The following is a 27,742-nucleotide window of genomic DNA, read 5'->3' on the forward strand; positions in this document are numbered from 1 at the left end:
AAAGTGCAGAACTCCTGGCGCACAAGAAGAGAGGAGACTGGTATATATTGTGATGTTCTGTATTTAAGTACTGAATGGAAATTTTTGCCATTTCCATTATTGTTGTGTCACATTAAGAGAATCTCTTAATGTGACACAACAATAATGGAATACACAATGAAAGACATTTTGAAATCTGATTTGAGCATCAACTAAATTCTGAGCAGCCAGATGCATCAGTTAAAATCCATTTGAAATTGCATTTCAGACCACCTCCAAATATGGGTTGAATGGGTTTCGAAAGAATCCATCTGGATAATTAAATTAAATTAAAATTAAATGTATGCATTTAGCAGACACTTTTATCCAAGGCGACTCACAGTGCATTCAGGCTATCAATTTTTACCTATCCTGTGTTCTCAGGGAATCGAGCCCCCATCCTTGCGCTTGATAATGCAATGCTCTACCAATTAAGCTACAGGAACACTAGGATAATATACAGATATGCAAAAAATCTGATTTTGCTCCCAGTCTAACCATGGCTATATATGTAGTAGTGTTTAACAGTAGACCAGGAAGTTGTGAATATCGTACTTTACTTACTTCATACTTTATCGTACTTAACAATTCATGCTTTACTTCTTCAACTCTTCACACATGGGGAACACAACTGAACCAATCAAACAAACTCCCAGGCATGCATAGCGATGGAAGAACTTGATTTATATATTTTCAGGAGAATATACGACTGACTTTGGGCTGCATCTTCCAAACCATTGAATGTTTAAGTAGATTGTAGAAACATTGGCACTAATGGCCTTGTTATGATCAGGCACACTGATCACAACATAAAACGACCGCAAAGTCAGTTGGTCTTGTTTATCTAGGGGATTTATTAATCAACTGAGTAAATTAGAAACAAAACAGAAAAATAAGAGGAAGACTAACTACAATGGGACAAAAACAAGTGCAGGAAGATCAACAACAAGCGTGGATGCCAGAACTCAAGTCTCTCTCCTCTCCATGAAGTGCCTCCCATTGCCAGTCTCTCCGCCCACTTGTTAACGATCACACCTGGACACAATAACACATGAAAACATATTGCCAAGCAGCCAAACATTAATAGAGGAAACAGAGCCACCACAGGTAGTGGAGGGACGTAACACACCCCCACAACAAAATGGTGACTCCAGTTTCCATAATCATAATATAAATAAGACACATAATTCCAGAAACAAACACCCCACCAATAGAGATAACTGTAAACAGAAATACTGAACTAAGGTACTTTAGATAAGGTGTCTGCCATGATGTTATCAGTACCATGGATATGCTTGACCTCAATGTTAAAAGGTTGTAAGATCAAACTCCAGCGCATCAGACATTGATTGCCGTTTCTCATGCAACTTAGGAACTTCAGGGGGTCATGATCACTATAGTCAAGTCAAGTCACTTTTATTTATATAGCACTTTGAACAAAATACATTGCGTCAAAGCAACTGAACAACATTCTTTAGGAAAACAGTGTGTCAATAATGCAAAAATGATAGTTAAAGGCAGTTCATCAGTGAATTCAGTGATGTCATCTCTGTTCAGTTAAATAGTGTCTGTGCATTTATTTGCAATCAAGTCAACAAAATCTCTGTAGATGAAGTGACCCCAACTAAGCAAGCCAGAGGAGACAGCGGCAAGGAACCGAAACTCTATCAGTGACAGAATGGAGAAAAACCTTGGGAGAAACCAGGCTCAGTTGGGGGGCCAGTTCTCACTATAAACGATCGTTGTACCTGAAGCACCCAGATACACTTCAAAGTGTTGGACAGCAAGAACAAGGGGTAGCGTCTCCTTTTCAATGGTGGAGTACCACCGTTGATGTTGATTAAACTTCTTGGAGAAGTATCAAATCGGATGATGTACGTTCTCAAAAGTCCAAAAGTCATAACGTGGTAATTCAGGAAGTCGGCGGGGGTAACTAATGCAGATATTTCTCTTGCACGACTGGTGAGGGGAATCTGCCAAAAGCCTTTCAGCAAGTCAAATTTACTAACAAAAACTGCAGAACCCACCTGATCAAAACAATCATCCAACCTGGGCAACGGGTAACAATCAGGTCTAGTAACTGAGTTAACACGCCGATAATCAGTACAAAACCGAAGCGTACCATCAGGTTATGCAACCAAGAGACATGGAGAACTCCATGGACTCAGGCTAGGTTCTGCAATGTTTTTAAAAGCATGTTCTTCAACACAGCACGTTTCAAAGGATTTACCCTGTATGGATGTTGCTTTATCGGTGTTGTTGTTCCCACATCAATGTCATGCTCAATAACGTGAGTTTGTTTTGGAACATCATTAAACAACTCTGGAAATTGATGGACAACGTCCATGTCTCAAAGTCTGTGAGGTGTGGGAGGTGATCAGCTAAAACAGAACATTTCAGTGTTGTTAAGACAACCCTCAATTAGAGCACCAGATGGATTACTTTCAGTTTCATCACTCTCTTCTACCCCAATAGACAACAGCATAGATTTATCACTCATAGACCTCGGCGAATCAAACTCCAGCTCAACTGGAGATGAACCTAGGCAAGCAGAAGCACGCTCAAAATAAGGCTTCAATTTATTAATGTGACAAAGACGCTTCTGCTGCCGTCAGTCTGGAGTGGCAATTACATAATCGCAGTCAGAAACTTTATGCACTACCAGATATGGGCCAGTAAAACAAGCTTTAAAGCAGATCCAGGAATGGAAAGGAACAAGTACTTTATCGCCCACTTCAAAGTGTCGATCTGTGGTCTTACGGTCATACCAGTTTTTCATCTTGTCTTGTGCTCTTTCAAGATTTTCATGGGCTAACTCACGTGCTCTGTGTAAACGAGAACGAGAATGTAAGACATAGCTCAGAATGTCTTTTGCAGAGAGATCATTTAAAAACTGATCTTTCAATACAGCCAGTGTACCTCGTGGAGTATGTGCAAAAACAAGATCAGCAGGACTAAAGCCAAGTGACTCCTGTCTCACCTCTCTACAGGCAAACAGCAGCCAGGGAACTGCATCTGCCCAATCCTTACCAGTCTCAAGGCAATATGCACGCAACATGCCCTTCAGCGTTTGATGATACCGTTCAAGTGCCCCCTGGCTTTCAGGATGATAGGCACTGGAAACATTATGTTGTATGCTAAGCTGTTTTCAAAACATGGGTTAACACATGAAAAATGAAATTCGATCCACAATCAGTCTGAATGATTTTTGACAGACCAAACATGGAGAACATTTTTTGCAGCTTTAACACCACTTTGGCGGAATTTTTTCGCAGAGTAATTGCCTCCGGAAAACGAGTAGCTGCACACATCATTGTTAAAAGATATTTATATCCACTCGTGGAGCACATGAGTGGACCTACAATATCAACAATGACATGATCAAATGGTGGGGCCAACACAGGAATGAGATATAGAGGAACAGGAGGGATTTTCTGGTTGGGTTTGCCAACCACCTGACAGACCTTACAGAAACTAACTACATCCCGCTTCAATCCTGGCCAGTTAAAATGTTGACTAACACGGTTTAGTGTTTTAGCAACCCCCATACGACCAGCTACACAGTTATGAGCTACACTCAAAATTTTATCTCTGTACTCAACAGGCATCACAATCTGATAAATAGAGTTACCATGGTCTGGAACATTGTAAGGCTTACCTTTCCTCATTAAAACACAGTCCTGAAAGAAAAAAAACATTGTGGTTCTTTATCAATGTTAATATCAGGTGAGGCAGACCGGAATAAATAGACTGACACATCTGCTTTTTGAGCAGCAATCAATTTTGTGCGTGACAAGCATGCAGACTCCATCATTATTTTATTTATTTTCTTATCAAGCCCAGATAGATCAATGGCCGATGACTCGGAAGACGGAAGACAGGAATGGGCAGAGATTCACAAACACCAACCGCAACGCGGCCAGTGACTACACTAGATTTGAACATGATTTGGTGAAGTGGAACAACAGTAAAGCCCATCTCAAAGCCCCGAACTAATACACTGCCATTTTTTGTTGTTTCAGACAAAGGCAAAACTCATTTTTAAAATGAATGATTGTGCAGCACCAGTGTCACGCAAAATGCGTACGAGAATGAGAATATCAGACAAGACAAAACCGTCACTAAAGAAAGGTTCATAGCCTGTCTTCACATTACTTGAAAATTCACGACAGGGTGAAGCAAAAATTTGGAGACTATTTAATCAACCCAAAGGCTTTTGCAGCTTGTTTTTTTTTTCAGCACTGGACAGGCTACCACCAAGTGCCCAGGCTTCTTACAATAAAAACAAGCCTGCTCTGGACTACTGGAAGAATTGGCCGCAGAATAACTGGGCTTTAGAGATGAACCTACAGGCTTATATTTGTCTTTAAAGATACGGTGGGTCAAAACAAATTCATCTGCCAGGACAGCAGCTTCATGCAGAGTATTGATTTTGTTCATTAAGGTAAGTAGCTACAATGTCGGGCAAGCAGTTTTTAAACCCCTCCACAAGAATCAAAACTCGCAACTTTGCCTGGCTGTCTACCTCACTTGACGAACACCATCGATCACACAAAGCCTCTTTTTCTCATGCAAACTCGATACAAGTCGAAAAGCTCTGTTGATAAGCTTCTGGGACTAGTTGGTAACAAAGAATAGCGGCCTTAACTACATCGTAGTCTTTACTTTGCTCAAGTGAAAGTGAAGAATACACCTGTACCCTACCAGTTAAAACTGGCTGAATTAACAAAGTCCATACTTCTTTCGGGCAATTTAAATTTATAAGTAGCCAATTCCAAAAGTTGTTCTTTAAGATTATTAAATACCTCTAAAGAAAGGTTTTCAGCAAACTCCTGGGCTATAGACATGACTAATATAACAATACAAAATAAACAAAACACTACAGGCTGCTACACCACCATATACTATATTATATTATATTATATTATATTATATTATATTATATTATATTATATTATATTATATTATATTATATCATATTATATTATATTATATTATATTATATTATATTATATTATATTATATTATATTATATTATATTATAAAGCCCCTAAAAATGACCACAAGATTTTAACATAACACAACCAAGCCACAATTCTGACAAGTTGAGGAAAAGTTAGACTCATGAATGGGCTAGAACCCCAAAAATCACAGCAACCAACAAAAGTCTAACTAGACTTCCACCTGCTTAAACACTACTTCATGCATTGCACTATTTCAACACTAAAATGACAGACAAAATAAGCGAGTACCAGAAGACTGGGAGATTCACTGTTACACCCCAACCCCTACTTACCAATCCCAAAGAAAACTAAACTTAACCTCACTAGTCTTCAGTGGATCCCCTACCCGGTGTACATTAAACATTAAGTTCATGAGGACATGCACAGTCTACCACAACCCCCGAAACATACCGACTAAGGATACCACCAAAAATAAAGAAAATAAAATAATAAAGTGGCAGACTCCCCTGACAAAACAGAAAAATAAGAGGAAGACTAACTACAATGGGACAAAAACAAGTGCAGGAAGATCAACAACAAGCGTGGATGCCAGAACTCAAGTCTCTCTCCTCTCCATGGAGTGCCTCCGATTCTAAAGGGTGTCTCTCCGCCCACTTGTTAACGATCACACCTGGACACAATAAAACATGAAAACATATTGCCAAGCAGCCAAACATTAATAGAGGAAACAGCGCCACCACAGGTAGTGGAGGGACATAACAGGCCTTTACAATCAACTTAGCACATGATGCTTCAGAGATACGCAGCCCTGGCCTATATAAAACTTGCCACCATGATGGGTTTTGACCGAAGGGTTTTCTTGGGCTAAGCGGTTTTGACTTTTTTAGGATGTGATATACTTATACGGGCATTATAGGAACCTTGATAGCACCAGATTGAAGTCTTATTGCTTAGAAAATCAATAAAAGAAGTAGAATGATCAGAACTAGCATTAGTGATGCTTGTCATAGCAATAACACTAATAAACATTTATATTAAGGGTTTAAACTCAACAGAAATGTGCGTTTGGCTCAGATAAGGAGCCAACATCCTGTTGAGGCATCTACTTAGATCAACAAGAGATGAAGCAACAGCTGCCCAAGTCAGGTTGCAGACAGCGGTTAAAAATGCTGAAAGAGAAGTCATCCAAGCAGAGGCAGTGCGCCGCACATTGACCTTGGCTCTGTGTCAGTATTATGGAACATTGAAATTTCTAAAAATAAAAGGCAACATGAAAAAAAAAAAAAACTGGCTTACATCACCCTGAACCACACTGAACATTCAAGTGGAATTAACTAATGTGTCTCTATTTGTCAAACGCTGACAGTTCGTGTTTTTTGGGCAGCTTGAGAATTTGATTTATTTTTGTACAAGTCTTGAGATAATTTGCACCCTCTAGTGTTTGAGAGTCAAGTGTCAGGCAGGTTGAGCCCATGTAAGGTAGAGCGTGTGCATAAAGCAGACGGGATTACCTGTAATTTCACTAAATATGCCCAGTTTACTTTGATTGAAGAAAATGACACTGTATTTCACATGCATGCTATAGCAACAGGGCCAAATGTCTAGAGAAGTACGGTATGTGGTTTGTAGCATATTCTTGCTCGCATAAGAAAACAAAAATAAATGCTAGTTCAAGAATAGTGATGGATTTATTTGTTTGTTTGCTTGCTTATTTGTTTGTTTCAAACGTCTCTAGATAGTATACTGTTAATAAGTATGTATTAAGTATTTCCTGGGCAGGTTTGAGTCACTCACTCATGCACATCAATTTTCTTTTATTTATTTTTTCACAAAAAAGTGAAAAATATTTCTGATTATATTAATCAATATTGATTCAGAGATCACTAATTACCAGGCCTACAACCTGCGATAATGTTCTCCATATCAACATTTGTTTGTTAATGGAATATTTTGTCATGCAAATGAATTAAACATTCTGTCAGAATATCATCATTTTTTTATGCAAGATATTTGAAGCTCTTTTGCTTACATAAACAGGTCAAAGTGATCAAAAATGAATTATTTGATAGTTCTCTAGGAGGAACAGAATCAAAATAAAAGGTAATCTGTTCATCAAATGCAGCTCTCAAATCAAACGCATCACATCAGATCTGGTGTCAATGGTGTTTGGCCACTAGACATACAGTCTTTGATTTCATTAATGTCCAAGATTTCTGTCCCTTCACTGAAAACCAATTCCAACAAAACATTTCAAAAGAGTTTGTAAAAAGAAAATGATCACTCTATATGATGAACAGATTTAATTTAGGCTTTTATTATTAACATCAAACATTAATCAATGCATATAAATAGAGAAAAGAACTGTAAACGGGAGGTCAAACAAGCTTGATTGATGAGTGAGAACAAATGAGGTTCTTGCATGTAATGTACTCTAAATATATATATATTTTCTTTTTTTTTCTTTTTTTTTGGTGGATTGAACTGGTGGAATAGTAGAACTATATTCATTAATTTATAAAATATTAATAGATTTTTTGATTGAATGAAATGATAATTGATTGAAAGTCTTATGAGTATGGCATGACATAAGGGTGAGTGAATGATGACAGAATTTTCATTTTGGGAACTAACCCTTAAGTTCATAAAGTTTAGTCTGTTTGTCTCAACAAGTGTGAAGATTATTGAAAAGTTCTTCTTTTGTGTTCCACAGAAAAAGTGGCAGCATGTAGGTTTCGAACCACATGAGACTAAATAAAGGTTCTGTCTGGGCCTAGTGCTAATTAGTGGATGACATACGGATAGTTTGATAGAGTTTGATGTGATCTTTGACAGTTTTAAAACAGAAATGCATTCCAATTGATGAAAGAGCCTGAATAAGGCAAACAGATACAGAGAGAGAGAGAGAGAGAGAAACAGAGGGAGTAACCAGCTGGATTACCATGTAAATAGTTGTGAAGATAGGTAGAGTCTGGACGTGTGCCAGGACTCTACAAAAGGCTCCTAACATCTGTTTGACGGCACATTTCTGCTCTGTGTTTGAGCAAGAAAAACACTCTTGCTTGGAATGAGTCGGCTGCACATGAGCATGCATAGAGATGGTCGCATCAAAAATAAGCAGCTCTGGAGTAACAGAGTCACACACTGGCCGGCGTTGCTTTAAAGGACACGTTTAGCGTTTCCAGGAAAGCTGTGTAGGGAAACTTTGAAAGCGATCCAGCCGATCGTTTCTCACCTCTGTGAATTTATCTGTTTTACCAGTCATTCCATGAATATTGAACATTCCGTGATGCGAGGTGTTTGCACGGCATGGAAAATGCAGACCTCACAATGAAATACATCATGATCACAAAGTCATCAGTCTAGGAGTCTGTTGATCACTTAAATCTGCCGATCAAACCAAAATCAACTTCACTGTCTGGTTCAGTGGAAGTTAATTTGCCTAAATTGGTCTTGACATTGAAAGAAAATGGGGCAGACCGCAAGTTAGGAACAGAAAAATTAACATACAAACCCAAACTGCCAAGTGGCTACAGAATCTAAAAAGACTCAAGTGGATAAAGTAGCACGAGTTGTAACGGTGGTCGAGGGGCAGCAATATGGGGGTGGTGGTTTTCCCCCCTCAGCCCTGTACCTGGAGCATATGAAACTAATTTGTATAACAAATGTTGGTTTTAGACGACATTCCTCACCCACTGATGGCTCCTCAAGGCCTGGAGAGCCCCATTCGTTAGAGCATAAGGCAAAGCAAACAAATTAATTAACACTATCTTTACTAGGGATGGCCAACCCAAGCTAAAGCTGAAACACAACACCATTACCTAAATTCTCATGCATCTGTCCATGTCTTCTCTCAGCTCCGGCTCTGCGTGCCTCTCGCCCTTGACTGAAGTTGGAGGACCACCTGCATGAAAGAAGAGACCCAGCCTGTTATGTCTCAGTGATGGAAAAAAATAACACAGAACCCAGCTCTGCAAACAGCTCGCTGCACGGATCATTTTTCTGCGCCGCGCTGGACACAAGAGTAAAATAAGAACAGATGATATACACGGGAACAGAGGTGCTTTCGCTTTGTCTGATTTAAACGCTTTATGAAGAGCCTGATGTGACATCACCAGCCCAGAGTTGGAGTCAGCAAACCTCAAAAAGACAGAACCAGACCAACAGCAGAGCCCCTAAAGCTCAGACCAAAACTCCAACCAGGTCTCCAAACACAAAGAACAAGACCTGTTAAAACCAAGAACCCTTATGCCTACACACATTATTTGGACAAAAGAACTGGGACACCACCTTCTAATTAGCAGGAGTGACTTTAGTCTGGGTACAGTCATTTTAGACACTTCCAAAACTATTGCAACAGAGATGAAAATATAGTTTTTGAATACATGAATTATGTTTTTCTGTCCTAAAGAAGGGGGTATCCGAATACTTTTGTCCATATAGTGTATGTACAAGTCGGTGTTTGGTGAAGAGTTTTTGGCAGATGCTTTCTGCAGACCAGTCAAGTTCTTCCACACTGACTGAATCAATAATGTCTTGCCTTATACGCAAAGGCATTGACACGCTAGCATAGCAAGGGTCCTGCCCAAACTGTTGCTATAAAATTTGAAGTACACAGTTCCCTAGAATGTCATTGTATGTTTTAAAATTAAGATTTGTTCTCATGGAAATTACAAAAGTAGTAAAACCTATTCATTAAATTGGGATGTCCCAATACTTTTGTTATAAACCATTTTCTCTAACTTCCGCTAACAGTCATATGCACATTAATGAGAGACTAGGTTTGTTCAAGATGAACGATACTAGATTACCAGCGGCTGTGGAGAGATTAGCCACTTGCAGTCAGGGCATAATTAAAAGAGACGTCAATCGGACCCTTTCTGCTCCCGGTAGTGACAGTAGCAATCAGTCAAGCGTCCCATACAAAGCAAGCCAAAGGTGACAGTGGCAAGGAACCAAATATACATCTCTGCCTTGGGAGAAACCAGATCCGGAAACATGGTTTAATTCTATACTGAGGACTCGTCTGGTTCTCAGTTTAAACTCCTGAATACATGGTAAAGTCTTGGTCACTTCTGAAAGGTGTTGAACTAGTTCTGGCATACCTGAAGAGACAAGCAAATGATTTATACCTAACATGCCATACAAATAAAAGTATAACATAAGCTGGTGGAGCATCATGGTGCAACCTTTCAGAGAGCGAGGCCAAGAATCTGCAGGAATGAAAATATAAATACTGGCTAAATAAGATACTAACACCAAATCATGGCTCAAATTTGATTAACTCGCAAGACTTTATTCTCCGTGAAAAGTGAGAGAGGCGCTGGAGCATGAGGCATGATCTTGAGGTCGTTATCTTCCCTATATGTCCCCGGAGCATATGGGAACATTTTCTACACTCACTCATAAATCAAACATGTCAACTATAAAATATAGCTGACCAGCAACAGATGTCCTTAGATTTTTTTTTTTTTAAACGAAAAAAAAAAAAAAAAAGAATCTAAATTTCACGAGTTCTAATTTTTACAGCTAACACCGAGAATGCAACCCGCTGAGTTCTCGCAAGCGGTTCCTGTGCAGATGACTGGATAAGGTGTGCATGTGAATGCTCAGAGCATGAGGCAGCACTGCACTCACATAGACCACCTTCAGTTATCACTCCCTCTGGGGCTGAAGATCAACTACAGCTCTCTCTCACTTCTGAAAAACAGTTTCTGATGAGCTAATGCTTGAACTTAAAAAGACATGCTCCATTACACTTTCAGTCAGGATACCTGAGAATTGGGGGGGTATTTTGATTCAGATGGCAAATGAGTGTAAAACAATGAGAAACGTATAAAGAATCTGGGCTCCATACAAAAAAAAAAAAAAAAAAAAATGCACATGCATCACATGATAGGGCTTATACTATGGGGCAGTTGAATGCTTGATTCTGATTGGTTGGCAAACATTCTACAACATTTTTTTTAGGTGAATAAAAATATACAAATAATATTGACTTTTATATTCTAATAATCAGAGAGAGATAGAAACACTAAATGTATCTGATTGCACGGGTTTCCAATAAACAAACACACAATATCACAACAAATATGCCGTACATTAATAGCATTCTATCATTCTATCTGAGTATCAAAAGACATAACTCATATTGATCAATAGTCCTTATTTTGTGAAGAAAACACTGAGCTACTTATAAGAACAACACTGACCTTTAAATATTCAGACATTAAACACAGAGCAGATATTTGACAAGCCATATCTTTATGAGTGTGTCGGACACATCAGAGATCTGTTTTATAGATGCAACCCTGCTCTTGATTTGTGAGGTGCACATGGTTTGCTGTCGCCTCTGGCAGCATTCAGCATGCATCATTTCCTACAGGAGAACTCATATGAAGTTTGTGGTCATCTGGTGTACATCTCATTCCTATTTCGTGTGACGCATACATTTCACATTTTATGAAATTCCGTCTGCCATGCATTCCCTGTACCACTCAGCTTTAATAAAGTACATCATCAACCTTTTGTATTTCTTTGCTCCTTTAATTTCTGCAGTAGATATCCAACAGCTGGTCTGGAGAGGAGGAGGAAACACCTGCTTACACAGGGGAGGAGGAGAAAGGAAATGTATGAAAACCTCAGACTGAGAATGTGTCTCAATATCTACAGAACTCCCTACTCTCTACCTAGACAGCATCACTTGCATGCAGCGACTTCAAAATCCACTGATGTGGCTAATTATAGACAGCGATTTTAGATGTGTGCTGGTTTTGGATGATCCCCCAAAATACAACAGAATCATAAACAACAGCCTTTAATTTCCAAATATTGGTATGCACAAATATATGATGCCCGAAAATGCTGCACATGCTTATGATGACCCAAAATCTAGAGTAGGTTATCAGCTTACAGTATTTTTAAGTTATTAACCCTAAACCATATCATATTTGGTATGATCAAAACCAGTTGCATACAATCTAATACATGTCATCTGATTTATAGTACAGACTTTTTAGCAAATAGAAAGCCTTTTAGTCTAATTTTACAAACCTCCACCTTTCAGATCGTGCTTCATGTGTCATTTTGCTAGAAAATCTTTAATGATTGTCAATTGTAAGAATAACTTTTAAATTGTTAGTGAAATTTCAAGATTAACATTTACTGGACTAAAACACACTAAGCTTTACGTTTCACATCTCAATCAGTGTGTTGCTCTGCTTTACATGTAAAGCACACAATAAAACCAAGTATTTGAATATCTTACTAAGACATAGTGGCAGATATAAAGGAACAAATTATATTTATATCATCTTATTTTAAGACTTCATTAATTTCCATTACAAATTATCTAAATTATATAAATGTAGAGTTACAGTTGGATAAAATGCTGCTAACTCACAAAGTGCCCATAGTGCCCACTCATGTATGTTGTCTAGATAGGCATTTCACTGGGTTTTAAATGTTGTGATGCCCGGACTGCTGCAACCACCTGCCCTCCCCAAAAATGTTGCACAAACCAAGGTATGTATCTCACCGTTACAGGTTACTGCACGCACCTGACACGCCGTTCATTGCGTTACAAGTTGCTGCAAGTGCCAGTGAGACCCAAAAGAAATGCAGTCTAGGGAGGCAGGCAGCTCATTAGAGTTTGAGACGCAGCCCTAAACTCCTCTAGTGACTCTCAGCAGAGCGGGGAGAGAGACTGCGATTACAGCAATAAAACACAGACACAGTCAGGAGAGCTATAGCCTACGCACTGCGTAGCTCCGGTACTGTGTCAGTGACTGCCGGTCGCGCGCTATTTTACGCACACGCACACATCAGACTCACTAGTGCTTTGACTTAACCATCCTCCACAGACAGCAGCATCAGGTCTGAAAGCTGGAGCAGAAGCTCTGCGTTGACATGCTGAAGGTGAAGCAGCAGGGATGTCATCCAGGCGTGGCTCGGGGAGGATATGGATGTCTATATAAATGACTCGTTCAGTCTGATCACGGATGAAACGAGCGTCTCTCTCCTCTCCGCTCTCTGAACACGCAAAGTTTGCTCGCCATGGCAGAGGTGGCTGGATTTCTCGGGAGCATCGATCTGGATTTGCAGGCGTTTCCAGCATTAGGGAATGTGCCTCTGACGGATGGTTTGAATGAGAGATTGGGTCTGATTGAGGGCAGACTGCAGCGCGGGTCGCTCACGGATTTTGGCCACCTGAAGGGCATCCTGCGCAGGAGACAGCTCTACTGCCGCACCGGCTTCCAGCTGGAGATATTTCCCAACGGGACGGTGCACGGAACCAGACAGGACCACAGCAGATTCGGTAAGAGCTCTAGCCACGCTTTCATTCGTTCGTCAATCCAGCCATCCAGCAATCAGCGGTTTTGGGCATCACAGACGCGTTTAGCGCACCTGGTCATTATTCGGTGGAGCGGATGCCTTATCTTGTGTGTTTGGAAAAATAGCATATTTATAAACTGCATTGTGCCATCTCAAGATAACTTAATATACGTAGGTTTACAATGTGATTAGCGCCTTCATATTAGTATCAAGGGCAGGAAAGTTTGACTTTAACAAGTAAGTGTCAAGGTCAGGACACTTCAAAGTGTTTACTGGACAGAATAAATAATGCTGAGATTTACTCACACGTTTACTTTACCACGTAAGTGGGACATTGCACAGCCTTACACTGTTTTTATATAGCCTACTAATACTAACCTACCTAAAACTTTATGCATTAATACACACACACACACACACACAAATATACATACACACAACTTATTATCATACCGTCTGAGTACAAATTTGTTCCCAAAATATGGTTGTAATTATGTATATGCATACAAAATATATAAAATGCACATGTTTATGGTGTCCAAAATGTGGATTCAACCCAATCAGTCAGTTTGCTGTGAGTCAGTGTGTGTGTATGTGACATGCTGATTAACTTTGTTCACTTGAAAAAAACTATAGAGAAAACTGTTATATGCAACCGACTGCTTCTCCAATATTATATATACAGTATATAAATGTTCAGTTCGCCAGATCCAGTTGTCATGAGTCGAGACAAAACTTGTGTGCATAACTTGGGCAGAATTCAGTACTGTACATCTAGGGTTAAAATTCAAGTGAAGCTGATCTGCATTTAGGGGGTACAAGAAGCAGGAACCTTTCTTTAAAGCTTTGATTATGGTTTGGGGGCTGTGCCTCCCATGTCTTATGGAATATACTTCACACCATATACAGGCGTCTCAAGGACTTGCATTTCATAAAATATCCCAACGTACAATAACCATATTAGCACACAGCATTAAAAGATAATAAAAAGAAAAGGCTTGTTAGATTTGAAATAATAAAACAATATTGTGTCAAATAAATAAATACAATAATTCCGTTTAAGAAACTAAAATAATCACCACAGCACCAACTAATACCACAGCAAAATGACTTTGAAATGTTCGAGCGTTTGAGCACAGAAAACACTTGCTTCAATGTTTTGCTATTTAATTCAATGACATTCAGAGCGGTTTAGGCATCCAGATACTTTTTGGTACCACTGTATTTCAATCCAGCCATTAGGCAAGAGCAGCACATTTCTCAGTCTTACACTCAAATTGCCCTCGGCGAACTCCAGCGCAGGGTCGAGGGACGCAGGTGCTTCTCTGCAGTGGAAAACAAGCTCACAGCATGAGGTTTTTCTCTGAAAACATGTTCAAAGGACCCCAGCCGACACAGGCACAGACACTACTAATTACAGCACTAATAAATCAGTCAAGCAGTGCTTGGTATTACAATGATAAACAAATGATAGCAGAGCCCAGACACGAGGATTTTTTGCATTGCTCTGATCCGTAATCATTGTGCAGGTGCAGCCTTCACTTAGAAAACAGGAATAGCTCTAAATTAAAGCATGACCACTGTGGAATCCAGTGGTAATGCTTGTTTTTAGTCAGAGACAAGCTGCTTTACTGGATTGGGTGGTCCGCGGTCATGTTTCTGGCATCCTTCTGGCAAATCAGAGCCTTTTGTCGGTAATGTTGCAAGCTGGCAGTGTCTTTGATTAAACGCATATGAAATTTGCTTCAGTTTAACCCAGTATCAGAGTTTTCTGTGTCGTCATTTGCCATCCAAATCACCACATACTTGGTCCAGGTGGTGGTAAAAGGCCACAAAGGTGTGGTTTTTGCTTTAGTCTTTAATCAAGAGCGTGTGAACAGCTGGTTTCAGCCAAGATTGGGCTCGTGTCCTGAAAACTGACACAAATGCATATACCTTACACAATACTGATTTGTATATATGTCTAAAAGTACTTCAAAAGAGAGTACAAGAGGAGCAACATTAAGCTTAACCATAGATATCAGAGATTATCAGCTTTGTGTTCATATGCACTCTTATAATCAAAGTGTTAGTAAGAAGACTTTAACTTCCTATCCTTTAGGTTATATTGTGGCACATTTTTAAATGCTAGACTGCTGAATGCTTACTTGTAAGGGCACAGGTGAGATTTTTTTTTCATATACTAAATTCACAAAATAAACACTTTATATAGAACAAAGACAACAAAATATAGGTATAATGGCCACTGACAAATACTTTCATGATAAGAAATGCTCTGGGTTATGAGCATTCCTGGTGGAAAACAACAAAAGCACAAACCAGCCAAGGGTGGTTGCATAGCTTCAGCTTGTAGTCTGGCCAGGTTGGATAGGCTGGTGTGATTTTGGGTATTTATCAGCTTATGAAACTGAAAGACCAGTTGGCCAAAACACCAGCTAGATCTGCTTAACATATCTACAACCGTTGACCTACCTTTGGCTAATTTAAATTGTTTCATTCAGCTGGGAAGGGGGCAAGATAAAACATCTTACTTCCATTATACAGCATTGTTGATGTACAGCAGCGCTGCAATTGTAATGGTGTCTAGTCATTGTCTGACAAGTGCTGTTGTGTGGCAGGTATTCTGGAGTTTATCAGTCTGGCCGTCGGGCTGGTGAGCATACGAGGCGTGGACGCTGGTCTTTATCTGGGGATGAATGAGAAAGGTGAACTCTATGGGTCGGTAAGTCAAACCCCTGTGGTGCTCACACACACTCCAAACAATATCCACCAATATAAAGTTCTGCTCTATGAAGTGTTCCAATAGGAATGCAGTCAGAGCTGGAATGAGGAGCAAACGACAACCCACCCACCAGCTCATAGTCTGCTCCCCATATGATGTAGATGTACAAAAAAGAAAACACTTCACCAGACAAAACATGCCGTGTTTCCACTGCTGCAAGCCCTGACCTCTGATCAGCGAGGTCTGTGCGTGGCTCACCTTGTTTTTATCTTTGTAAATTTCCACACAAGAACAACCTCTCAGACAGAACGCTCAATCTCAGAGAAGAAAAACTGCCTCTTCTTTTCGCTCCATACTTAAAATATTTACATATTTCCCAGGGACACATGAAGCGTGTAACGTATACACACCCACATATCGTGGATATACGAGCTGAGTGCTCTTGGTTTCTTGCATATCTGTGTGCTACACAAGGAACATGCTTTTCTCCACTGGAGTGCTAATTGTAAGTGAGACCAGGAGATAAAAGCATGTAGCGGGATTTGACTTTTTGCATGCTAACATAGAGAACCATATATAGGAAAATGTGCCTGGCCTCCCCCTCTGCAGACTTTGCCATGCTTACAGGAGAAACAAGCTATCAGATTTCCACAGACAATAAGCGGGGGCCCCCATAAGTTTCTGTGGATCCTGAGTTAAACCAAACCTATTTAAAGCAAGGAGAGATGACTGAGATTACATCCCATTAAAACGGACTGTAAACACAGGTCAGAACTGCAAATCACCTGAAGACATCTAGGTTCACTGCACAGACTTAAAAGATCCATTTCTGTTGCATGAAGATCAAAGTAGTTTGCCATCACTGGCTTCAAGTAAATCCTGTGCATGGAGCAGTGTTTAATCCAAACAGCACACTACCTAATTGAAACAGCATAGAAACCAAAAGTAATCTCACAGCTCCTGGAGAGGAATTCCAGTAGTTTTAAATGAATGTTTTCTGAAACTTTTAGTTGATAACTTTTTTTTTTCTGTCTTACTCTATTTGCTTGGCCAACAGTTTAAACAATTTAACAGAACTTTTAAAGTCGACTTTATCTTAAACACTAATTTTAAATGTATCATCTTGACACAAAGACTTGAACCTGGTCCACTGAATGACTGTTCTCTGGCAGGAAACATGATGTAGTGATCCCAGTGTCTTCTATTGTTCTCAGCAGTGTAGTCAGCCAGCGAATGTTCACCTGCTTAACCCGAAGCCATCGCTCATGAAGCTCTGTCAATGGTGCAGTAGTAGCAGCCCACACAGACTCTCTCAAGCTGCTGTGTTTGTGCGAGAGAGCTTGTTGCATCATGGGTGAAGCAGACAAAATGTTAACAGTTTTGAAGAATGATTTTGGGTGTAAACTGTAAAGCTTGCCCGTAATGACTTTCCCGTCTCTGGTGCAGCGAGCACCTGCTGTCTGGCCTCAAGATTGTTTCCACTCCACACATTTTGCGATGGTGACGAGGTTAAACTGCACTGTGAGAAAGAAATAGTACCACGTCTTCACACCCTCATGCTTTCCAGTGCATCTGGAGGTTTGGAAATGGGAGGTGCATGTTAGTTCTTAAACATGTGGTCAAATGCACTTAACTGGACTCTTGATGGACAGAGGGAAGTTTACTAGCTTGAGAATACATAATTTTGGTTGGGACTTTTCTGGGTCAGGGCAGGAAAGCAGTTTGATTCATATTTTACATCAGGATTTCCAATCCTGTTTCTGGAAGGCTACCATACTGCATATTTTAGCTTTAGGCCCAATTAAACACACCTGAGCTGGCTAATCAAGGTCTTGCTAGTCATACTAGAAACATCCAGGCAAGTGAGTTGAGGAAAGTTAGAGCCAAAGTCCATAGGTCAGTGGTCCATCAGATTGAAGTCTGGACACCCCCATATTGTCTTAAATGGTTTGTGTAGATCAGGAGGGCCTAATACTTCTCTTGGAGGGCCAAATTCTTGCAGAGTTTTGCTTGACCTTGTTCCAACACATCTGTCTGGATGTTCCTAGTAATCCTGAAGACCTTAATTGGTTGGTTTAGGTGTATTTAATTGGGATTGAAGCTAAACTCTGTAGGCAGGTTCCTCTCCGAGGGTATAGGTGAAGCTTATTTATAATAGTAGGACACAAGATCTTTCCAATAATCTTACCTGCAACTTTCTGATGTTGTTATGATCATGATGATGTGTAGTGAGCATTATTGTCTCCAGATAACAAAAACATTTTTTTTGTCTCTTTCTGGCTGCCTTGCAGAAGAAGCTGACAGCAGAGTGTGTTTTCCGTGAGCAATTTGAGGAGAACTGGTACAACACATATGCATCCACACTCTACAAGCATGCGGACACTGGAAGATACTATTATGTGGCTCTGAACAAGGACGGCTCGCCTCGAGAAGGCGGCAGGACTAAAAAACACCAGAAGTTGACTCACTTCCTGCCCAGACCCGTTGAGATAGAGAAGATACCCCAAGCTTACAGAGACTTGTTCCAGCATAGGTGACCAGAGCATCCGTCAGAGTTGTGCAGTAGAGGTGCTGGATGGGAAAGACGGACGCTGAAGAACATTAAGAAATACAAGACCCTACTTCTCTTGCCTCACAGCTGTTTATATTTGGGTTCTGGTCCAAAACGAGGAGGCCCTCTCCAATGGTGATTGAGATAAACAGTACGTGTGTGTCCTGGATGGCTCCGTTTCCTCTCCTTAATGGGTTTTAAACCACAGAGAAGAGGGAACATTCCTGCATCCAAAGCTGGTGCCAAAAGATGTCTTGAGGAAGAGGTGTTGACTTCAGGGCCTTATGACATGTGTCATGCAATCACCCTTTCTTCAGACACTTTTTGTAAGGCGGACCACATTTTGGCCATATTCTCACTGGAAAAAAATAGGGTCTAAACCTAAATTGAGTAACTTGTCACCTGAGCATAGGAAGTAAAACTGCCTTTGGCTGTTGAGATAAAACCCAACATGCCAAGTCTAGTGACCCTGGGGCCAAACTCATGTTGAAAGGTCATGATGCAGCACTTACCAAGAAGATGGAAACGGTTAGTATTCCCTGACCTTCCTGTAGGACAAATGCAAAGCAAGAGCTTTTTAAATTAAATATACCTTTAAGGGCACTTGGAAGGAGAAAGATGCTTGAAGAACAATGACCAGCCTCTACTGAAACAATACCAATTTTGAATGGCAAAAGTACCAATTATAACATTTGTAATAATAATGGAAACAAACCCTTTTCCTAGAAGGGCCTAGACAGATGATCTTCTGTGTGTCTTCTGTCTGCTTCCTTTGAAGGTTCAGGATAGTTCAAACATTAAAAAATGTGGTAGAAAAAGCTTATCAGCAGTAGCGAAGTGATTACTTAAAATCAGTTTCAAAGCAAGCGGGGGAAACGCATGGTGCTTGCTGAAGGGTTCGGTAGAGGCTTTGGTCATTTGACTAAGAGTGACTTATAATGTTCAGGTTGTCAGGAACATTATTAAAATGAAAGTGAAAGATGTGTAAATATGGACACACCTATTTATAAGATGTACAATATATTTATTTTCTACATATAAAGAATAACTATAAATCTATATATAAATCTATTTATTTATTTCAAAGGCTCTATTTTGTAATGAACTTGAAGTTATTGGAACTGTAGATTCTACTGAAATTATACAGAAGGGCTTAACCATTTGACCTGAATGACTGACAATAAAATTGTCCTGCTATTGTTTATTGTTGGTGACCATATTTGCAAGGATTCTCTGTACCAATTAAAATCTGAGAAACACTGAGCTGATCTGAGTTTGACTGCACACACAACTTTTATGATGGTTTATCAAGGTACTGTCATGGAATGAATGGTCATCTTTGCTTAACAACACAAGAACACAAAATGCTGTGAGAGCACTAGTTATTTAAGTCGATATGATATGGCATCAGCAAAGCATGATATTATCTATCTATAATAGAATGTACCGTATTTGCAAGTAAAACAGGGTATTCAAAGAAAATCTTCTTCTGAGGCAGATCAAGTTAGGTTTTGATGAAAGATTACAAAAACAAACATTTTTGTTTTTGGAAGCTAGAGTGAATTCTGACTTCATATTGCCTTCAAAGTAGAGCACATCTGATATCCTCTTTCAGAGAATCTTCATGTAAGGGGTCAATCAATCTATGAAATGTTGTTTATCTAAGTGCAGCGTAAATTCCAGAACATCACAGCAGCATTCACAGAATAATCCAGCTCTCCAGAGACGTGGATGTTAGCTGATGATGTAAAAAGACAGCTCTTGGCTGGGGGAACCTGTGGGAAAGTTCTCCCTAAGCAGTCTGTAGAGGCATAAATCAACGCCCTACAGAAAGCGAAACAATACGAGAGAATGTGTCAAACCTGTTGAAAAGCCTGCAGCACAACATTATTTACCTATATACTAGTGATAACATATGCAGAACTATTATTAATGAGTTTTTTTGTGAATCCGATCCATTGTAAATCACAGCAACACAAAACTCCCTTGGTGAGTGAATGAAGATTAGGACCAGCACTGGTGTTGCCTTGAATGGACTTCTATACGGTTTCAGTCAACTTGAAATGAACAAAACAATCTAGATTTACAAACATTCACGACCCCACCCACCACCGATGCCTGACAACATACTTGGCTCGTTCCTGCTCAGATGATCAATAGCTAGGCATTGCAGCCAACACGCTCGTACACTTTCAGATATGAAGTGCATAGTGCATGTCCATGAGAACGGAAGCAGGTTTGAACATTGGAGGATAGATGGGGCAACAGCTGCCCAATGCTGCAAAGCTAGCTGACGGGTAATCTGGACATACCAAGGATGGGATCAACATTTCAACATCTGCAATAGTTGTAATGTTTCTCTTTTGGCAGCTTTCTGCAAGCTGTGAACGCAAGCTCCCCTCGATGGGGGGGTGGGGGGTGACTAGGGCTTGAGGGGGCGAATGGAAAAGAGGGGGGAAATAACCTGGCAGCTAAAGAAATGAAAATAATAGCAAGCAGTAGAAACGACACACCAGATGAAAGAGGAGAAGAGAGAGATTCTCAGAGCTGTCATGGATCTCAAATAGTCTAGTTCATTTACCAATAATAATGAATAGCTGTTTGAGTACTCACTAGTATTGGCTTAATCCAGGGGAAAAAGTTTATCTTGTCTTCTGGTGACCTCATCTGACTGTCAACTGCACTGCTGCATCATGGGAAGGGAGTGGCACATTTACACATGCATAAGAAACGACTAGCTAGTATTTATCCGTCCAAAAAAGTAGTAAGTAAAACCACTGTCTAGAGTTCTAAATATGTGTGTTAAGCTGAAATAAAAAGAAAGGGGGAATTACTCGAACAAGATGATGCCTTCTAACAAGTAAATTTCATACTTACATATAGAGTTCCCATATAGCATTAAAACTTCCAAGAACCCATGGCACATGCTACTATAAGAGATGCATCTCGCAGAACCGTCTGAGAGCAAATGGAACAACATGGAATTCTTGATAATTCTCAAAACTGATGAAACTCAAGGTTTTGTAACGGATAATATAAACGTTCATACAAAAGGTTCAAATGTTACAAATATTTAAGAACTTTCATGACTATTCCATTACTTTTGTTCAGTGGATACATTAGCAATTTTAAAGCGCAATTTCTTCTTGACAAAATCTCTAAAAAAAAAACTAAGCATAAATAGAATAATTTATATTCAACTTTAAAAAAAAAAAAAAAAAAAAAAAAAAAAAAAAAGGAAATTTATAATAATTAGTTAATTCCCTAGTGGTCTTTTTTAGGATTTAGGACATGTAATTGCATATATCATAATATTTGCCAGTAATCGTGCAAAAAACAACACAAGCAAAACCTGCAAGTAACTCATCCTTTTGGTCACTTTATTTAAACGTGATATTAAATACTAAGTAGCAGTTCATATTAATGGCAGAATTGTTGGTGTATACGCTAACATTAGAACCTTTTCAGGAGGGGAAAAGGTTCCTCTACATTTCTGAATCCCGACGCAAGTGGGGAAAAGAAACAGAAAGAAATAAACAACAGAAAAAGAAATTATGAACAGTTCTCACAACAATATGCTAGGCAACACTACAACGAGAAATCTGATGTTACAAAAGTCCGGAGGAATTCAGCAAGCAGTTTAAACAACACAGACATTCCATAGCGTGATTAGCAACAGCGAGTTTAAATACCTAAAAGCAGATTAGAAAAAAGGGGTTTTAAAACATTAGAAGAGATCTAGCTGCTTGATATAAGGCCATTTGACTTGATGTTACATTTAAGGTGTCCGCAAAAGTCTCTCTGGAGCACAGTACCAATGACAATCCACTATTAGCGCAGATACTATTTACGGGGGCTCTAGAACAGAAACGCTATGGTCCCTCCACAATCACGCTGTTTTACTTGCAATATAATTATTTATATATGCACAGCCCTTATTCAAGGGGAAAGATACCTGCAATGCCTAAAAGCATTTGGGGAGCATATCTTCTTCAATCTTAAATACGTGAGAGAGAAAAAAAAAACAAAAAAGAACTTGAATAACATTAAGGCTATATACACAAAATGACAAACTGCACTGCCGAAAACCCCTTTAACAAAGTCCCAGGATGCCCTGTCGTTACCGATGAGCTCAAGTAGGTGTTCTGGCTGTATCAGTCCAGCTGTCTGTACACCGAGGGGTCGGAGACATCTACAGGCCCTTAGACGGGCCCGGGTTCTTGCCCAGCTGTGAGGAGGGGAGGCCCTGGAGCGCCCCGAGCTGCTGGTACAAGCCCAGCAGATCCATCTGATTTATGGGGCCAGTAAGACCGTTCTGCATGGCCAGCTGGTTGAGCAGCATACCCTGCCTTGCCATGGCCATCTGCTGCTCCTGCACCTTACGGTTGGCGATCACCTTCTGCACGTACATCATCAGCTGGAGAACAGACGGAGATCAGATGTTAATTTCCTCTTATATGGCTTCAAAAAGTCATGCAATATCAGGGTCTCCAACAGAAGTGGTGTTACTACATAACTCGTCCGCAAAGCACCACATTCTTTGATTACATAGAAGAATGTGTTTTGATATCCAATGTCAACAGTCAAACGTGTCCGTGTTTACAAGCAGCGCAACCTGAACTATTACTGTAAGTCTGATATATCATGTTTGCATCATGGTGTCCGGCTGAAAGCAGTTGCTCATTGTTTTTACACAACATTTATTGTTTAAGGGTTAGTTAACCTGAGAATAAAAATGTGTCTATCTTCTACTCAACCTCGAAGCATCCTAGGTGTATGTGACTTTCTTCTTTCAGAATAATCCAATCGAAGTTATATAAAAAATTGTCCTTGAGTAACTAGAAGATGGACAAATTTTCATTCTCGGATGAACTAACCCTTTAATAATAGTGGACAGGAGTTATACCTTCAGTCATTTTGAAATTGAATGAGCTTACAGCCTTTTCCTCTACTATTTTTAACTTATAATATGTATAAGACAAGTTTGTACAAGATGTAGCTGTAGTTCTGTAGTAGTTTTCTGCCAAGATATTTAACAAGTGATTTGTTTAATATTTACATGTTCATGTAACATTTATTCATGCTGACAACTTCATGTGTGCTGCACTTGGAATAAAATTTAATTTAACTAGAAAAAGCTACTTGAATCATGTTGTAGTTACAAGTTACAAAAAAAAGACATTGCAAATTGGTCAAAACGTTCTGAAATAAATAAATGAATAATAATGAATCGAGACTGTAATCTTTTGCCATATCACCCACCCTCAAATCACAAAGTACATTTGGATGAAATCACAACATAATAAAGTAACAACTGCAACACAAAAATATAGCGATTATAAATTAGAGGTTTATGGACATCGGATTTTGCTGATGATATAAAAACCCAATAAATAAAAAAATACTATTTTGCTGTTACTAGTATTAAATGTTGTATTTTTAGATTCCAGATGTAGTTTATTGTATTATTGTTAAATGCGTACTCTTACGACCATCTACAACATATTACAGTATAAACACCATGAAGCAAACATGCCATAATTAATCAGCAGGAGATCATAAGCAATCGTCTGGCATACATGCACAGTTTCCATTGATTTTGAACTGCTCTGAATCGATGAGTCTGTAGAACGTGGAACAGTGTTGAGTTTGTACACTGAAGCATGATGCACTAACATTTATCAGCCTTTTTAACTTAAATAACAACATAATGCCTTATTTTAACTTTTTATGCACTTAAATTTGATAAAACAGAATTTAAGACTTTTTAAGAGACCCCCAGAGACCCTCAATTAATTCACACATCACATAAAACTATTTTTGACAAATGGAGAATAAAGAAGTGCAACAGGGTCCCCGGATGTGAAAATCCCTTTTCAACTGATGCAATTAAAAAAAAGTGAATGTCACCTAAACACAGATAGAACATAAGGTGTCACAGAATTAGTGCTAGATGAGCAAACGTACAGTTTGTTGCTTGCCGAGGACATCACGGTAAACAGCCTCCCTGTGTTTCATTTCCATCTCGTAGCCGGCCTGCCTCCCAAGAGCCATGGAGTGAACCTGAGCCTCGGGTAAACTCGGGTTCTCCTTCCACTGCCAAAAACAACACACCTGTTACATCCTGTAGACCTCAACAAACAAACACTTACACGATCATCACACACACACACACACAATTATCTGTTGTTCAGAACGTAGTCCAACAGCGCAAGCTTAATACTGATGACACAGCAAACTATAGGCAAAAACTACAGCTTCAGTAGTGCATGTAAAAATAAAAAATAAAGCTTGCTCCATGATACAAGGGTATGAATGTGTTGTATGTGGTTGTCCAGTCAAAAGAGCCCATCTTCAAGTCTCTATATTATTCTGGTCTCCAAATATGACTCAATAGATTTTGGTCATTTTATCACCCAACCAGAGTTTCATTCATGTCTGTAGCATTAAATGTATGGGACAATGGGAGTTTCAAGAAGTGTTTGCTCCTGCTGTTAAACCCCTTCTTTTAACAGATAGATGATTCCTTGACTTGGAAAATGTCTGCTATTCATTTCTTCTGTTCAGTCTGGTGAGGTCAGACGCGAGTTAAAACATTAACACACTGCTTTCTTAACTGCTGTTTTCTCACCGCTGTCAATTTGTTGTGTTTATTTGGATACAGAGAGGAAAGCACGCAACATTCAAATGTGTATCTATTTGTGATGTTCACTAACAGTAAATTGTTGCTCATGCATTTAAAAAACTTGTTTTCACCCCTAAGCGAAGGGTGAAAAACATCTGTGTAAAGAGTATATTAGTGCCTTTCTGATGAAAGCCAACATCACTCACCACCTGCCCGATGATATCCTCCAGGGGTTCCCTGGGCACTGACTTCAGAGCGTTAGCAGCTTCCATCGCTTTCTGCCGGCCCTGGTTAATCAAATCCTTGAACACACAGAGAGAAAAAACTGTGAGAAGACAGAAAATACTGGACGAGATGAAACCAACCTAGCAAGAAAACATTTACAAATTTGCTATTTTCACACAAATTTGTTCAAGTTCACTTTCGACATAAAATGTAACAATTTGTTAAACTTTACATCTACAAAACGGTGAATACAGAATGTGTATAATTGTGTTTTCTCTTTAATTGTGTTTTTTTTTTAATTCAATTTATAAATTAAAAATTAAATTAAATTACATTTATGCATTTAGCAGACGCTTTTATCCAAAGCAACTTACAGTGCATTCAGGCTATCAATTTTTACCTACGATGTGTTCCCGGGGAATCAAACTCACAACATTGTGCTTGATAAAGCAATGCTCTACCACTTGAGCTACAGGAACACTAGGAATTTATGAAGGTGATCATTATATATTTTATGGTAACTATACAATAATATACAATTTTGTATATGTTATTTATATAGTTTTATTGTACATTACAAAACAAATATTTTTTATTATTATATATTATAGTTTAGAAACTATCTGTCAACACTGTCAACACAGAAGCTGCATATCTAAAGTCCTTGGCTGTGTTCACTGCATCAGACACATATCAGAAACTCTGCACTTAAACAAAATTTTGAAAGTTTCCCTTTTGTAATAACGACATTGTGGTGGCATTCATGTGCATTCAACTCAAGTGTCTGATATGACTTGAATGCACCATAATGCAGATTGTTGTATAACATCAAAGCACTACAAGAGATATAGAGAGCAGACGGCTCTGCATGCTTTAGAAATGCTCTCGCAGTACTCTGATTGGTCTGTGCTTTGCTGCTTAAAGTCGAATACACTTATACATGTCGCCGTTTGATGGAGTAAAAGTGGTAACTTCTCCTCACCACCTCTTAGGAAAAGTAAAATAATTAAACATAAATCGATTCTGAGACAAACCAATCGATTTTTTTTAAAAGTCTGCATAGTTACGTGAATCAATATTTTCCCCCACCCCTAGTAAACAGCAGCTGGCAGGGCAAAAGCCAAATGTTGGTGCCCGAGGACGCATGTCACAATTAGCTGCTGGCTGAAGGAATGTGAAAAGAGCATGTGGAGCTCATTACTTGCCTCCAACTGTTGGTTGCTCATGGAGGCCAAAGCAGCCACGTTGAAGGGGAAGTAAGAGTTTGGTCCTGCTCCCATGCCCATCTGAGAATAGGACGGCTGGTTGAAACGCATGGACAGCCCCTGAAACAACAGACAAGTGGGTCCATCAGTTGGAAAGAAACAGAGAAGCTTCATTTTACGAGATGAGGTCACACAGAAAGATCCCAATTATAAATAATCTTCAAATCAGGTTCGGTCTGACAGATGAGTCAGCCTTCCATCACACTAGCACTTGCTGCAGGGTAATCAAAGCATTGCTTTTTGGACTTTATTTTCCACTCGATTTGCAACTTTGACATGATTTGTCTGGCAAAGACATTCGTCGAACGATAATTCCTGGCCAACATATCGCTGGAGGATCCAAAAAATCCTGATGTGCATCCATGTGAACCTCTGTTAGGGTCCTGCCCAAGCTGTGTTTGTCTTACGGCTCTAAACAGAACTGAAGGTCAGCAGGACGGCTGTGTTTGTGTGTAAATGAGCTACCGAGGCAGATGCGGCCACCCTCTAATTGGGTCTTTGGTGCACGCAGCTCGTAAACACACTCCACAGCTGAGTGTCCGGTGTTCAGACCTGCCTTGAGCAGGTGTGCGGCAGAGATGCCGGCGTGGATCACAGCTGTGCCGCAGACCGTGGGACAATCTAAACAGACCCTCTTTTAATCTGGTTTCAAAATGTGACGCTCGCTGTATGGCTGTTTTCAACTAAATCTTGAGCAGAACTCGATAGGGCTCTCTAATCACTGCAAGTGACTGCTTAAAATCCACTTTAATGGCTCTGACATGGTTAATGATTTAAAGCAACCAAATTAGACAAAGCTCTTCAATCTTAACATACACAAATGACTGTAGCGAGATGATCAAAAGCAGGTGAATTCTTTTCGTTGCATATATAAGCTATGGCCTAGTGATTCACTGATGAAATTACTTTGATTTAAACATAATATGTAAAACATCTTGCCAAAAAATAACATGAAATTTAGGAAACAGATTACATTTAGCACAGAAACTAAATCAATGTGGTATGAATTACACACACATACAAATCTAATCCCATGTCTCA

At 39.5% G+C, this 27,742-nt stretch overlaps 2 protein-coding genes and 1 long non-coding RNA gene across 7 annotated transcripts in view; 1 reads left to right on the forward strand and 2 right to left on the reverse strand.

The window, feature by feature from the left end:
* Nucleotides 1-851: 851 nt before the first annotated feature.
* Nucleotides 852-12,939, reverse strand: LOC113113383 (uncharacterized). The gene is made up of 3 exons (XR_003293571.1): nucleotides 12,813-12,939; nucleotides 8,801-8,883; nucleotides 852-1,053 (listed from the first exon to the last, which is right to left on the reverse strand). It is a non-coding gene; the product is annotated as an uncharacterized LOC113113383 (long non-coding RNA).
* On the forward strand, nucleotides 12,852-19,849 carry LOC113113382 (fibroblast growth factor 16). Its single transcript, XM_026279529.1, has 3 exons — nucleotides 12,852-13,296; nucleotides 15,932-16,035; nucleotides 18,327-19,849. The coding sequence occupies exons 1-3, from the start codon at nucleotides 13,035-13,037 to the stop codon at nucleotides 18,570-18,572; spliced, it is 612 nt and encodes a 203-aa protein (XP_026135314.1). The 5' UTR covers nucleotides 12,852-13,034; the 3' UTR covers nucleotides 18,573-19,849.
* A 2,093-nt stretch (nucleotides 19,850-21,942) lies between these two features.
* LOC113113384 (transcriptional regulator ATRX-like) overlaps nucleotides 21,943-27,742 on the reverse strand; it is a 49,931-nt gene continuing 44,131 nt past the window's right edge. For all 5 annotated transcript variants that reach the window (XM_026279531.1, XM_026279530.1, XM_026279532.1 and 2 more), the window contains 4 exons: nucleotides 26,642-26,761; nucleotides 25,418-25,513; nucleotides 24,554-24,682; nucleotides 21,943-23,003 (listed from right to left, as the gene is read on the reverse strand). In XM_026279531.1, the coding sequence (XP_026135316.1) occupies nucleotides 22,779-23,003; nucleotides 24,554-24,682; nucleotides 25,418-25,513; nucleotides 26,642-26,761 (570 nt within the window). In that variant the 3' untranslated portion in view covers nucleotides 21,943-22,778. The remainder of the gene's footprint in view (nucleotides 23,004-24,553; nucleotides 24,683-25,417; nucleotides 25,514-26,641; nucleotides 26,762-27,742) is intronic.

Source organism: Carassius auratus, chromosome 14 (assembly GCF_003368295.1).
Source record: "Carassius auratus strain Wakin chromosome 14, ASM336829v1, whole genome shotgun sequence".
Taxonomy (NCBI): Eukaryota; Metazoa; Chordata; class Actinopteri; order Cypriniformes; family Cyprinidae; genus Carassius; species Carassius auratus.